The sequence below is a fragment of the Staurois parvus genome, unplaced genomic scaffold, assembly GCF_062004578.1.
Source record: "Staurois parvus isolate SC_StPar_1 unplaced genomic scaffold, SC_StPar_1.0 ptg000450l, whole genome shotgun sequence".
Lineage (NCBI taxonomy): Eukaryota > Metazoa > Chordata > Amphibia > Anura > Ranidae > Staurois > Staurois parvus.
In genome coordinates, this window is record NW_028318246.1 from 4,407,117 (window position 1) to 4,421,560 (window position 14,444).

The window sequence follows — 14,444 nt, forward strand, 5'->3', positions numbered from 1 at the left end:
CATGGATCAGTTTGAATATATCAGAATACTTGAAGAGGTCATGCTGTCTTATGCCGAAGAGGAAATGCCCTTGAAATGGGTGTTCCAACACACCAGTAAACGTGCAACATCTTGGTTCCAGACCAACAAGATTGACGTTATGGAGTGGCCAGCCCAATCCCCGGATCTTAATCCAATAGAAAACTTGTGGATTGACATCCAAAATGCAGTTTCTGAGGCAAAACCAAGAAATAGAGAAGAACTGTGGAATGTAGTCCAATCATCCTGGGCTGGAATACCTGTTCACAGGTGCCAGAAGTTGGTTGACTCCATGCAACACAGATGTACAGCAGTTCTCAGAAACAGTGCTTATACAACTAAATATTAATTAAGTGATTCAAAGGAAAGCAAAATCTTCAAACATTTTTCAGTTTATATAGTGAATGTTTGAGTTTGTAAAGAAGAATACAAACACTGCTATTTTTTTGAACAGTCTAATATTCACTTTTCTTCAATTTTTTTAGAGGAACAACACAAATTTGATATATTTTTCTTCCTGTTTTGATTTGGAATAGAATGTGTAGTGTTCCCAATGCATTTGTGTGTATGGAAATAAAAGTTATTAGAAGGATTGTGAGCTTTATTCACTTTTTTCAACACACTGCTATTATTTTGAACACAACTGTACATCACCAAATGACAAGTAGCAATTCTGCCTAAATAATGTTTATTCTCGCTGATGCTGGGGTCAGGACATTTTCTATCCTCACTGGCCCTAATCCTGCCCTCCAAAAATCTGAAGGACAGTATACTGGCCCTTTGAAAAGTTAGGAGACCCCTGGTATACTAGACAGAAAGTAGATATATTGCAGAGAATCATGCCCCAGTTTGCCTCATTTTTGTATATACATAAGCAACTATTTTTTTCAGAGAAGTGGAGGGACAGATTTTTAGACTGGGCATGCTATTAGAAGATATCCAAGAACAAATAAATAAAAATGAAGGGAGCCTTACTGAATCTCCATCTTCAATCAAACCACATCAAGCATCTGTCTCATCACATGCAGAGGTAACTAAAGCACTGGTAAGGCCATTAGTAATACAGTATACATTTTAAAGCACAAATGCTGGCGATTGCTAATTGCCTACTTTTTTAAGATGAGCCTTTCATGAAGCACCAATCCTGATGCAGTATATTTATAAGTTTGTAATGACTTTGCAAGAAGCCCACATTGTGGTTGTCAATTTGGAATTAAGATGCAAGTCTGTACCTGAGCAATACTAAGTTTTCACAAGGCTCACTAAGGGAAAAAAATTGTGAATTATGTGTTACAGTTTATGTTGAAATATTATATATTCTAATGTACAGACACAAAAATCATGTTATTAATTTAATTACATTCTGCCTAGCTGGTAATAACTGCTTGAAATGACACCTAAAGTTTATGGTGTATCACTACACAGTACCCAAAATATGCTAAGCAAAAAAATAACCTTCAACTGTTCTCTTTTTTATTTCCTTTTAGGGACCTGAAGATGCTATAAACACAATCAGTGACAGAAATTTACCCTTCCAAGAAGAGGAGCCAACAAGCTTATTACCATGCCTCTGGTAAATATTAATATGTATTTAGCTGGTTTAATGTAATATACTGTGTTTTTTTAGAAACCAATAATACAGATTGTTGTAAATCTGTAACAGACCTTGCAATATAAAATTAACTTCTTCAGCCCCAGCCACTGCATTAGTACATTTGCAGGACGTCACGGCTGCGCAAAACCACGTTTTAAAACGTGTTTTTGCAAAACAGGTAGGGGGGTGCGCGCGAGGCGCGCACCCGCCCTACCTGTCCCGCGGGTGTCAGCAGCGGGTCTCCGCCGCCGGGTCACGGCCGGTCATTACCGGCCGTTTCCCCGCGATTAGCGGTGATCACTGACAGAGAGCAGGGCTGCATTGTTTATACACAGCCCTGCTATCTGTCAGTTGCCTGTCAGCTTGTGACAAGCTGAAGAGGGAGAGAAGAGTTTCTCTCTCCCGATCAGCCTGTCCCCGTCCAGCACACACCCCCGCCCCCTAGTAAAACACTCCCCTCACACAGTTAACCCTTTTTTTCACTGATCACTGTATTGGTGTCACTGGGGATGTCAGTGACCCCAAGTCAGTTCCCCCCCAGTGTCAAAATGTCCGCCGCAGTCCTGCCATAAGTCGCTGATCACCGCCATATGTCGCTGATCGCCGCCATTATTAGTATAAAAAAAATTTAAAATCCCAGTATCTTTCCCGCCATTTGTAAACGCTATAACTTTAATGTAAACCAATTAATTTACACGTATTGGGATTTTTTTTTAGCAGAGAAATGTGGCAGAATGCATTTTGGATGAAATTTGTGACAACATTTGATTTTTTAAATTTTTTTACTGGACATGTTTTATAGCAAAAAGTCCAAAATATTGCTTTTTTTTCTCAAAATTGTCAGCCTTTTTTTTTATAGCGCAAAAAATAAAAAACGCACAGGCAATCAAATACCACCGAAAGAAAGCTCAATTTGTGGGAAAAAAAGGATGTAAATTTAATTTGGGTGCAGCGTTGCATGACCGCGCAATTGTCAGTTAAAGTAACGCAGCACCGTAACACAAACCTCTTCTGTAACCGCATCCTTACCACTCTACAGCAGAAATACTGCTACAGGGCGGCATTGGTACGCAAAATCACATATATATATATATATATATATATATATATATATATATATATATATATATAAACGTGATTCACGCTCCCGTGGTTTTCACACCCCTCCCAGATAGCGTCAGATTGCCCGTCAGTACACCAGTCATCACATTTAACCCCTTGATTGCCAGGAGCACGCTCAAGTACAATAAACCTCCATTGCTAGTATAGTGTCTGAACGGGTCAATATCTTTGATCAGGTCAGCACTATACCAGCGTTCACATTAGTATAGCGTCCCCAAAAATGCAGCGTTAGCGGGATCAGCCCCGACACCTGCAAACACCTGCGTTTAGCCCCTACACTTAGCCCCCCTTCTCCCCCAGCAAGTGCAGTGTCAGTAGGTCACTGTCACTTGATACATTGCACACAAAACCACAGTGTTCGCAGAATCAGGCCTGATCTTTGTTAGCACTTGCCGGTAAATTTTGATGACTCTCATATGCAGCAGAGTGCCAGTACTAGTGCCGCTCTACCTTTTGGTGAACTGTCGAGTACCAGCGGTCTAGTACATTCTGGTCTTTCACATACCTCCTTGATTTTTGGAGCTGTTTTTCACGGAATATCTGTATGCGTTGATTGTGGATCAAAGCAGTCTATATGCACAACAATTTATTGCCGCCAACCCAGTTCAAACCTTGCCAGACCATTCGCATGGAAACTCATTACGGTTTTCAAATTTACATTTTTTTGGGGCCTAACCATCAACATGGGCATTACTAAAAGAAATGAATTGCGGTTGTATTGGTCCGCAGACCTGATTCATCATATACCGTGTTCTCTGCTGCCATAGCCAGGCATAGATATGAGAGTATAATGTGTTTTATGCATTTCAGCGACAATACACTCTGTCATCCTTGGGGTAATCCTGAATTTAACCGGCTCCACAAAATTCAGCCCCTCGCAAATCACCTTAACCTAAAATTTGCAGCTGTCTATACTCCCCAGCAAAACATCTGCGTTGAGGAGTCCCTTATTAATTTTTCTGGCCGCCTTGCATTCAAACAATTTCTCCCTTGCAAGCGTGCCAGATATGGGGTCAAGATGTAGAAGACCTGTGAGAGGACAACAGGCTATACTTATAAGTTTCGGATTTACGAGGGAAAAGATAGTCACGTGGAGCCCGCCCGGATGCCCAGACTACATGGGGAGCAGTGGCAAGATAGTTTGGGACTTGGTGTCATCATTTCTCCATATGGGGTACCACTTATACGTGGACAATTTTTATTCAAGCGTGCCACTATTTAGACATTTATTCAATCTTGGAACTGGCACTTGTGGCAAAGTGTGACCTAATGTGTGCCCACCATTAGAAGTGGGTGGATGCAGGGCGGTATATTCTAATGGTCAGCATACCACACACTTTTTCTGGCAGAGATTTCTTCTAATTTTTTCATTCAGTCCACTGGCTGCATACAAAAAAAAAGAACATAGCATATACAGTTGCAAGAAAAAGTATGTGAACCCCTTGGGATTACGTGGAGTTTTGCATGAATTGGGCATAAAATGTGCTCTGAACGTCATCTAAGTCACAACAATAGAAGAACATAGTCTGCTGAACATAATACTACACAAACATTAGATGTTGCCATGGTTTAATTGCACATAACATGTAAACATTCACAGTGCAGGGAGGAAAAAGTATGTGAACCTTTGGACTTAATAACTGGTTGACCCTCCTTTGGCAGCAATAACCTCAACCAAACGTTTCCTGTAGTTGCAGATCAGACCTGCACAACGATCTGGAGTAATTTTGGACCACTCCTCTTCACAAAACTGTTTCAGTGTAGCAATATTCTTGGGATGTCTGGTGTGAATCGCTCTCTTAAGGTCATGCCACAGCATTTCAATCGGGTTGAGGTCAGGACTCTGACTGGGCCACTCCAGAAGGCGTATTCTGTGCTGTTGCAGCCATTGTTTTGTTGAATTACTTGTATGCTTTGGGTCATTGTCCTGTTGCCTCACCCATCCTCTGCAGAGCTTCAGTTGGCGGACAGATGGTCGTACGTTTTCCTGCAAAATGTCTTGATAAACTCTGGAATTCATTTTCCCATCAATGACAACAATCCATCCAGGCCCTGAGGCAGCAAAGCAGCCCCAAACCATGATGCTCCCTCCGCCATGTTTTACAGTGGGGATGAGGTTTTGATGTTGGTGTGCTGTGCCTTTTTTTCTCCACACATAGTGTTGTGTGTTCTTCCCAAACAACTCAATCTTGGTTTCATCTGTCCACAGTATATTTTGCCAGTAGTGCTGTGGAACATCCAGGTGCTCTTTTGCATACTTCAAACGTACTGCAATATTCTTTTTGGACAGCAATGGCTTCCTCCGTGGTGTCCTCCCATGTACTCCATTCTTGTTTAATGTTTTCCTTATTGTAGATGTGTCAACAAAAATGTTAGTATGTGCCAGAGATTTCTGTAGGTCTTTAGCTGACACTCTGGGATTCTTCTTTACCTCATGCAGCATTCTGCGCTGTGCTCTTGTAGTCATTTTTACAGGACGACCACGCCTAGGGAGAGTAGCAACAGTGCTAAACTTTCTCCATTTGTAGACAGTCTGTCTTACCGTGGACACATGAACATCAAGGCTTTTGGAGATACTTTTGTAACCCTTTCCAGCTTCATGCAAGTCAACAATTCTTGATCGTAGGTCTTCTGATAGCTCTTTTCTGCGAGGCATGGTTCACATCAGACAGTGCTTCTTGAAACCAGTAAACCCAAGACAGGTGTGTGTTTTTTAAGGGCAGGACAGCTGTCAGCAACACATCCAATATCATCACACTGATTGGAGTCAAAGTTGGCTCACTCCTGGCTCCAATTATCTCTGGGAGAAGTCATTAAGCTAGGGCTTCACATACTTTTTCCTCCCTGCACTGTGAATGTTTACATGTTATGTGCAATTAAACCATGGCAACATCTAATATTTGTGTAGTATTATGTTCAGCAGACTGTGTTCTTCTATTGTTGTGACTTAGATGCCGTTCAGAGCACATTTTATGCCCAATTCATGCAAAACTCCACGTAATCCCAAGGGGTTCACATACTTTTTCTTGCAACTGTATAACCAACAAGGACCAGCGATGTACTGGTATATCACTGGATTTGAATGGTTATACCAGGATGATGCCTACAGCTGCAGGCATCATCCTGGTATCGTTTTGTTCAGCCGGTGATCGGCTTTCATCTAAAAGCAATCCTAGTGGCTAATTAGCTGCAAGATTGCTTTTACAAGCAGTGGGAGATGATGCCCCCCCTCCCCTGCTGCCTTCCACGGCCTTCTCGGGCAGTCCCGTGCCATCAGGGGAACCTGAGAATGCAGCCGGTGTTTCTGCCAGCTGACCATACAGCTGACTGGAGACCAGAATGGTGCCAATCATAAGAATTCGGAAGCTACAAGCATTTCATCACTTCAGTTTCGCAGGATATAAACCGCGCCATTTGTAAATTGGGAAAGCATATGATCACACCGATTTTGGTTTGATTAGATAATGTAAGGGCAGAGGAGATATCTAGAGTCTGATAGACCCCAGATTTCTCAAAAAAGAATATGACAATGCCCATTGAAGTTATAGGGGTTATTTGCATTCCCTGTTATAGCATTAAAAAAAAAAAATGAAAGGTACAATGTAAAAATAATAAAAAAAAAATCAAAATAACTAAAAAAAAAAAAAAATTGCCCCTCCCATGCACGCACACCTGTGTGCACAAGCCTTCACCCTGTGCCATTATGTAAACAGCGGTTGCACCATACATGTGAGGTATCAACATGAACATCAAATCAAGGGCAGTAATTCTAACACTAGACCTCCTCTGTAAATCTAAAATGGTAGCTTTTACAGGCTTTTAAAGCACTGCCTATGGATATTAAAAATGTTTGCACTTTGTCGCCAACGGGGCATGCGCAGTTTTAAAGCATGTCATGTTTGGTATCTATTTACTCGGCATACCACTATCTTTTATATTTTACCAAACAATTGGCCAATATATTGTGTTTTTGTGCATTAAATGTAAAAAAAATGTATTTTTTTTTTAAATTGCTTTTAAAAAATCGCTGCGCGAGTACTATGTGCCATAAAAAATTGAAGTACCCACCATTTTATTCACTAGGGTGTCTGCTTTAAAAAAATATATAATGTTTGGGGGTTTAAATTAATTTCTTAGCAAAAAATACTGATTTTTTTCATGTGAACAAAAAGGCTTGGTCTTCAGGTGGTTAGAAGAGGGAATGATGTGTGGCATAAACTTCTAATGCTGGGCATAAAACGACCCCACCCCCCCAAAATGACCCCTTTTTGGAAAGTAGTCACCCCAAACTATTTGCTGAGAGGAATGTTGAATCAATAGAAGAATTTATTTTTTTACCACAAGTTTTTGGAAAATTACAAAAATAAATATATATATTTTTTTTTTACACAAAATTGTCACTTAAATGATTTACTGCTCACACATGCCATGGTTATATGTGGAATTACTCCCCAAAATACATTTTGCTACTTCTCCCGAGTATGGGGGTACCACATGTGAGAGACTTTTTGGCAGTCTAGCCAAGTACAGGACCCCAATATCCAATAAGCACCTTCAGGCTTTTAAAGGGCTTTATTTCCTCATTACACTTCCAGACTACCTATCACAGTTTCGGAGGCCCTGAAATGCCAGGATAGCACCTAACCCCCCAAATAACTCCTTTTTGGAAAGTAGACGCCCCAAGGAATTTGATAAAAAGCACGGTAAGTATTTTGCAGATCTCCTTTGTTGCCACAAGTTTTTGGAAAATGAAGAAAAAAAACAAAAACATATTTTTTCTATTTTTTGATATTTCAAAACCTTGTGAGAAAAAATGAGATCTGCAAAATACTCACCATACCTCTTTTTAAATTCCTTGGGGTGTCTACTTTCCAGAAAGGGGTCATTTGGGGGGGTTTGGGGCTATCCTGGCATGTCAGGGCCTTAGAAACTGTGATAGGTAGTGAGGAAGCGTAATGAGGAAGTTACGCATCTTCAGGCTTTCAAAGTGGTCATTGGATTTCAGGCTCCTGTATGTGGCTAGGCTCCCAAAAAGTCTCACACATGTGGTATCCCCATACTCAGTAGAAGTAGCAGAATGTATTTTGTTGTGTAATTCCACATATACCCATGGCTTGTGCGAGAAATAAATCATTTAAATGACAACTTCATGTAAAAAAAAAAAAAAGTTTTTGTCATTTTCCAGAAACTTGTGGCAAAAAAAAAAAATCTTCCATGGACTCAATATGGCTCTCAGAAGATAGCTTAGGATGTCTAATTTCTGAAAAGGGGTCATTTGAGGGTGTTTGTACTATTCTGGTATTTTAGCACCTCAAGAAATGTGATGGGCAGTCAGAAAGTAAAAGCTATGTAAATTCCATTATCTATACCATAGTTTGTAGACGCTATAACTTTCACAAAAAGCAATCAATATACACTTATTGGGATTTTTTTAACCAAAAACATGTAGCAGAATACATTTTGGCCTAAATTTATGACGAAATTTTAGTTTTTTTAGATATTTTTTATGACCAAAATGAGAAAATATTGTTTTTTTTTTAAAAAAAACTTTTTCAAAATTTTTTTCTGGTTATAGCACCAAAAATAAAAAGTACACAGGTGATCAAATACCACCAAAAGAATGCTCTATTTGTGTTAAAAAAAGGACATAAATTTCATTTATGTACCGTATTGCATGACCGCGCAATTGTCCGTTAAACTAGCGTAGCGCTGTATAGCAGAAAAATGGCGTAAATTGCAGTATTTATACCATAGTTTGTAGACGCTATAACTTTCACACAAAGCAATCAATATACACTTATTGGGATTTTTTTTTACCAAAAACATGTAGCAGAATACATTTTGGCCTAAATTTATAACTAACTTTGAGTTTACTATATATTTTTTATAGCTGAAAGTAAAAAATATTGTTTTTCTTCAAAATATTTGGTCTTTTTTTGTTTATAGCGTGAAAAATAAAAAGCGCACAGGTGATCAAATACCACCGAAAGAAAGCTCTATTTGTGTGAAAAAAAGGACATAAATTTTGTTTAGGTGCAGCATTGCATAACCGCACAATTATCAGCTGAATTAGTGCAGCGCCGAGTAGCAAAAAGAGGCCTGGTCATTAAGGGGGGTAAATCCTCAGGAGCTCAAGTGGTTAAGTATATAAAAATGTTTAGAGAGAGAGGTTACTTTGGGGTTATTTACTAAAGGCATATAGGCTGTTCAATTTACAAGGCTGCACTTTGCAATTTAATTTTCCCCAGCTTAGTAATTCACATGGAAGGAAAATAAAGAAACAATATTTTTGCTTGCACATGAATAGATGATGAAAGTCAGCAGAGCTTTACCTCATTAGTTAAGTTCTGGGGCAAATTCCCTTGCATAGTTCAATTTACCTTGCAGAGTAAACAATCTATTTAACTGTTGTGTCAAATAATCAATAGATGCAGAAACATACAGTCAAGTCCATAAATATTGGGACATCGACACAATTCTAACATTTTTGGCTCTATACACCACCACAATGGATTTGAAATGAAACGGACAAGATGTGCTTTAACTGCAGACTGTCAGCTTTAATTTGAGGGTATTTACATCCAAATAAGGTGAACGGTGTAGGAATTACAACAGTTTGCATATGTGCCTCCCACTTATTAAGGGACCAAAAGTAATGGGACAACTGGCTTCTCAGCTGTTCCATGGCCAGGTGTGTTATTCCCTCATTATCCCAATTACAATGGGCAGATAAAAGGTCCAGAGTTAATTTCAAGTGTGCTATTTGCATTTGGAATCTGTTGCTGTCAACTCTCAAGATGAGATCCAAAGAGCTGTTACTATCAGTGAAGCAAGCTATCATTAGGCTGAAAAAACAAAACAAACCCATCAGAGAGATAGCAAAAACATTAGGCATTGCCAAAACAACTGTTTGGAACATTCTTAAAAAGAACGAACGCACCGGTGAGCTCAGCAACACCAAAAGACCCGAAAGACCACGGAAAACAACTGTGGTGGATGACTGAAGAATTCTTTCCCTGGTGAAGAAAACACCCTTCACAACAGTTGGCCAGATCAGGAACACTCTCCAGGAGGTAGGTGTATGTGTGTCAAAGTCACCAATCAAGAGAAGACTTCACCAGAGCGAATACAGAGGGTTCACCACAAGATGTAAACCATTGGTGAGCCTCAAAAACAGGAAGGCCAGATTAGAGTTTGCCAAACGACATGTAAAAAAGCCTTCACAGTTCTGGAACAACATCCTATGGACAGATGAGACCAATATCAACTTGTACCAGAGTGATGGGAAGAGAAGAGTATGGAGAAGGAAAGGAACTGCTCATGATCCTAAGCATACCACCTCATCAGTGAAGCATGGTGGTGGTAGTGTCATGGCGTGGGCATGTATGGCTGCCAATGGAACTGGTTCTCTTGAATTTATTGATGATGTGTGTCAGGGAATGGGAAGATCGCCTCGGCGATCGAATCTGCACATGCGTAGAATCCTGACAAGACATACAGGCATGCAGGCACTAGGACCCAGGCGCGCCTGTCACCGATGACTGCGCCGGGCAGGCACTAGGACCCAGGAGCGCCTGTCAGGAGTTGGGCGGCCTATTTAAACCCAGCTCTTGCAATGCTCAAGTGCCGTATGGTCTTACCTGTTACCTGTGTTCCTGTTTGATCCAGTGTTCCTGAATACCTTGTTGCCGACCCAGCCTGTTCCTGATACTGCTGTCTTCTCCTGCTCTGATCCCTGGCTTGTCTGACCATTCTCCTGCTTAACCCTGCACGTTCTGATCTCCTGTTAACGAACCCGGCTTGTGACCAGTTTATTCCTCTGCCTGCTGACTTTGTACCACGCTGCCACCACTGTTACCGACCCAGCCTGCCTGACGCTGCTCTTGTGACCTCCTCACATCAGACTCTCACCTGCTATACACCTCCAACGGTGCTTCTACCACAGCTGGGTGAACTCAAGGGCCGCGACCTGGTCTCGGCCTGCTCCAAGTCCATCCCCACCATCAGGGGCCCTGGTGAACAAGCAGGTAGGGACTTAGATTCCGCGCCTTGGGGGAATCCGGTCTGTGGAGTGCTAGAGGCTACCGCTGTAGGATCCCTGACAGAACCATACGGCCATGACAGAGTCTGGAGGAGGACCTTCACCCTGGGAAGAGATGTGCCAACATCTGGCAGCACTCACACGAGCGGTGAAGACCCTGGAAGAGGGATACAAGCACCTGGAGGGACAGGTTCAGAGCCTGGCCGCACCAACACCCACAACATTGGGCTCAGTGGGAACACCTCCCGCCACGGGTTCAGCAGGGCCTTCCACTGGAGCAGCATTTACAATTCCTCCGCCAGAACCAAGAGTACCAACCCCTGAGCGGTTCAGTGGGGATCGAGGGAAGTTCAGGGCCTTCCAAAACTCCTGCCAGCTGTACGATGACCCGCATCGAGCTGCCTCGGCTGAGGCAGCCCTCTATTCTCTACAACAGGGACGCCGGGCTGCAGAGGATTATGCTGCGGAGTTTAGGCGCTGGAGTGGAGATACACAATGGAACGACGCAGCCTTGCGCCACCAGTTCCAGTTGGGACTGTCGGAACCACTGAAGGACGAGTTGGCAAGAATAGGGGTTCCAGACTCCTTGGAAGGTCTAATAGATCGTGCGATCCAAATCGATCGCAGACTGCGGGAAAGGAGACAGGAGAGGTCCAGCCAGGGGCAAAGAACCTCATGGATGCTGCCAAGAGTACCAGTCATGCCAAGGGTCAGTGTCGGCAATCGGGGCCCAGAGCCGTCAGAGGGAGCCGAACCTATGCAACTCGGCTTGATGCGACCTTCCCTTTCTACTGAGGAACGACAGAGGCGTCGGGCAAACAACCTGTGTCTGTACTGCGGAGCAGCGGGTCATATGGTGCGCTCCTGTCCGGAGAAATACTGTAAGTCCTCTATTTTCTCTAATATATCTACTGTGTGCACAGGCAACCCCACTCACTTGGCTGTACCTGTGTCTTTTCAGCTCCCAGGAGGAAGCATACAGGTGACGGCTATTTTTGACTCCGGGGCATGTAGCTGCTTTGTTGATCTCAGTTTTGCTACCCAGCATCAGATACCGTTACTCACCAAAGAACATGGGTTGAATATTTTCTTGGCAGATGGGTCTCAAATAAAATCGGGGACGGTAGATCGGGAGACTCCTCCCATACACACCACAGTGGCGGGACATCACCAGGAGTTCCTCCATTTGGACGCCATCGCGTCCCCCCTATTTCCAGTTATTCTGGGGCTCCCCTGGCTACGAGCTCACGACCCCCAGATTGACTGGAAGACCGGGTCAGTCCAGTTTCCCTCACAATACTGTCAGGAACATTGTTTATCTAAGTTATCATTAAATACACAGGCCCTACTGGCTGTAAGCCCTGATGCCGAGTTAGCCCAAATTGTGCCTGCGGCCTACCACCAATTCTTGGATGTATTTAGTCCACGGGGGGCAGAAGTTCTTCCCCCACATCGAGCATATGATTCCCCCAATTATCTGCTCCCAGGTTCAGAAATCCCTTTTGGCCGCATTTTTCCACTATCTGAGCGAGAACTAGGGGCACTAAAAGAATACATTGATGAGAGCCTCCGTAAGGGATTTATCCGCCCTTCCACATCACCGGCCGGGGCAGGGATTTTCTTTGTCGAGAAAAAGGACGGATCCCTGAGACCTTGTGTTGACTACAGGGACCTCAACAAGATTACGGTCAAAAACCGCTACCCCCTTCCTTTGGTTCCAGAGTTGTTTCAGAGGTTAAAATCAGCATCCATTTTTTCTAAACTGGATCTCAGGGGTGCCTATAACTTGGTAAGGATACGTGAGGGGGATGAGTGGAAAACGGCGTTTCGCACTCGGTTCGGGCATTTTGAGTGTCTAGTCATGCCTTTCGGGTTATGTAATGCACCAGCCACCTTCCAGCACTTTGTCAACGACATTTTCAGGGACTTCCTTGACATTTTTGTAATCGTCTACTTGGACGATATCTTGATATTCTCCTCGTCTTTGGAAGCACATCGGGGACATGTTAGGAGTGTGCTAGAACGTCTCCGTCAGCATGGACTCTACGCTAAAGCTGAGAAATGCTGTTTTGAACAGAAAAGCATCTCATTTCTTGGTCTAATTATCTCCACCACGGGGATCGCTATGGACCCTCAAAAGATCTCGGCCATCCTGGAATGGCCTGCCCCCACGGATAAGAAGGGCGTCCAGAGGTTTATTGGGTTTGCCAATTTTTATAGAAAATTTATAAAGAACTTTTCAGGCCTGGTAGCACCCATTACTCAGCTCACCAAAGTGGGAGTACGTTTCCAATGGACCCCAGCAGCACAGGCAGCTTTTGAGGCATTGAAAAAGCTATTCACAACGGCTCCCATTCTGAACCATCCTGATGCATCATTGCCCTACATACTAGAGGTAGATGCATCGGAAGTGGCTGTAGGAGCAGTGTTATCACAGAGGGTAGGGGCCAAGGAGCTGATGCACCCAGTGGCTTTCTTTTCTAGGAAGCTCTCCCCTTCGGAAAGGAATTATGATATTGGGGATCGGGAATTACTGGCCATTAAGACCGCTCTGGAGGAATGGCGATATCTGCTAGAGGGGGCCCCACATCCCATTCTGGTCTATACCGATCACAAAAACCTCGAGTACTTGAAAACCGCTAAACGCCTCCGTCCACGCCAGGCCAGATGGGCATTGTTTTTTGCAAGGTTTAACCTCCACATAACGTATCGTCCTGGGTCAAAAAACACTAAGCCAGATGCTCTTTCCCGGATGTTTGAGGACCCTGGAGAGAACCCCCAGCCAGACACCATCCTGCCAGCAGGTAGCTTCCTACTGCTTCAATCTGAGCTGTTGTCTAAATTGCAGGCTGCTTCCACCTGGGTCTCTGACCTGCCTGGAGTCTCCCTACTGAATAAGGAGGGACTCTTCTGGAAGGGGGAACAAATCATGGTACCCAAGGAGGTCCAGTCCCTGGTGTTAGGTTACTGCCATGACCATCCCCTAGCGGGGCACTTTGGGATACATAAGACTATAGATCTGGCACGACGCACATTTTGGTGGCCAAACATGGCCAAGGATTGTGAAGCGTACGTGAGATCTTGCCCCATCTGCAACCGGAATAAACCTACCAGAGACAAGGCCTGGGGCCTATTGAGACCTTTACCAATACCTGACCGTCCCTGGAGTATGATCTCCTTAGAATTTATTGTAGAATTGCCACCCTCGCAAGATCACACCGTGATCTTTGTGGTAGTGGATCGCCTTTCTAAAATGGCCCATTTCCTTCCACTAGCCAAGACACCATCTGCCTCCGAAACAGCCCAAGTGTTCATTAGAGAGATTGTGAGGCTTCACGGAGTGCCAAGAGAGATTGTCTCAGACCGGGGGGTGCAATTTACGTCCAAATTCTGGAAAGCGCTATGTGAGGGGCTGGAGATTAAGTTATCTTTTTCGTCAGCATATCACCCCCAGACAAACGGGCAGACAGAACGAACCAATCAGACTCTCGAGCAATATCTGAGATGCTACACATCATTCCTGCAGAATGACTGGCTGACACTTCTACCAATGGCAGAATTTGCATATAATAATGTGAATCATTCCGCCACCAACCAATCCCCATTCTTTGCCAATTATGGGTTCCATCCTACCTTCCTGCCAGACCTGGTTCCTGAGAACTCAGTCCC

The 14,444-nt window shown here is 43.4% G+C and overlaps 2 protein-coding genes across 3 annotated transcripts in view; one reads left to right on the forward strand and one right to left on the reverse strand.

Moving 5' to 3' along the window:
• GPSM2 (G protein signaling modulator 2) overlaps window positions 1-14,444 on the reverse strand; it is a 163,663-nt gene that overhangs the window by 144,040 nt on the left and 5,179 nt on the right. The gene's annotated exons all lie outside the window — the stretch shown is intronic.
• The window catches only part of AKNAD1 (AKNA domain containing 1), a 156,817-nt gene that overhangs the window by 23,658 nt on the left and 118,715 nt on the right, over window positions 1-14,444 (forward strand). The window contains 2 exon segments of the mRNA XM_089688694.1: window positions 910-1,048; window positions 1,506-1,591. Coding sequence (XP_089544820.1) covers window positions 910-1,048; window positions 1,506-1,591 — 225 coding nt within the window.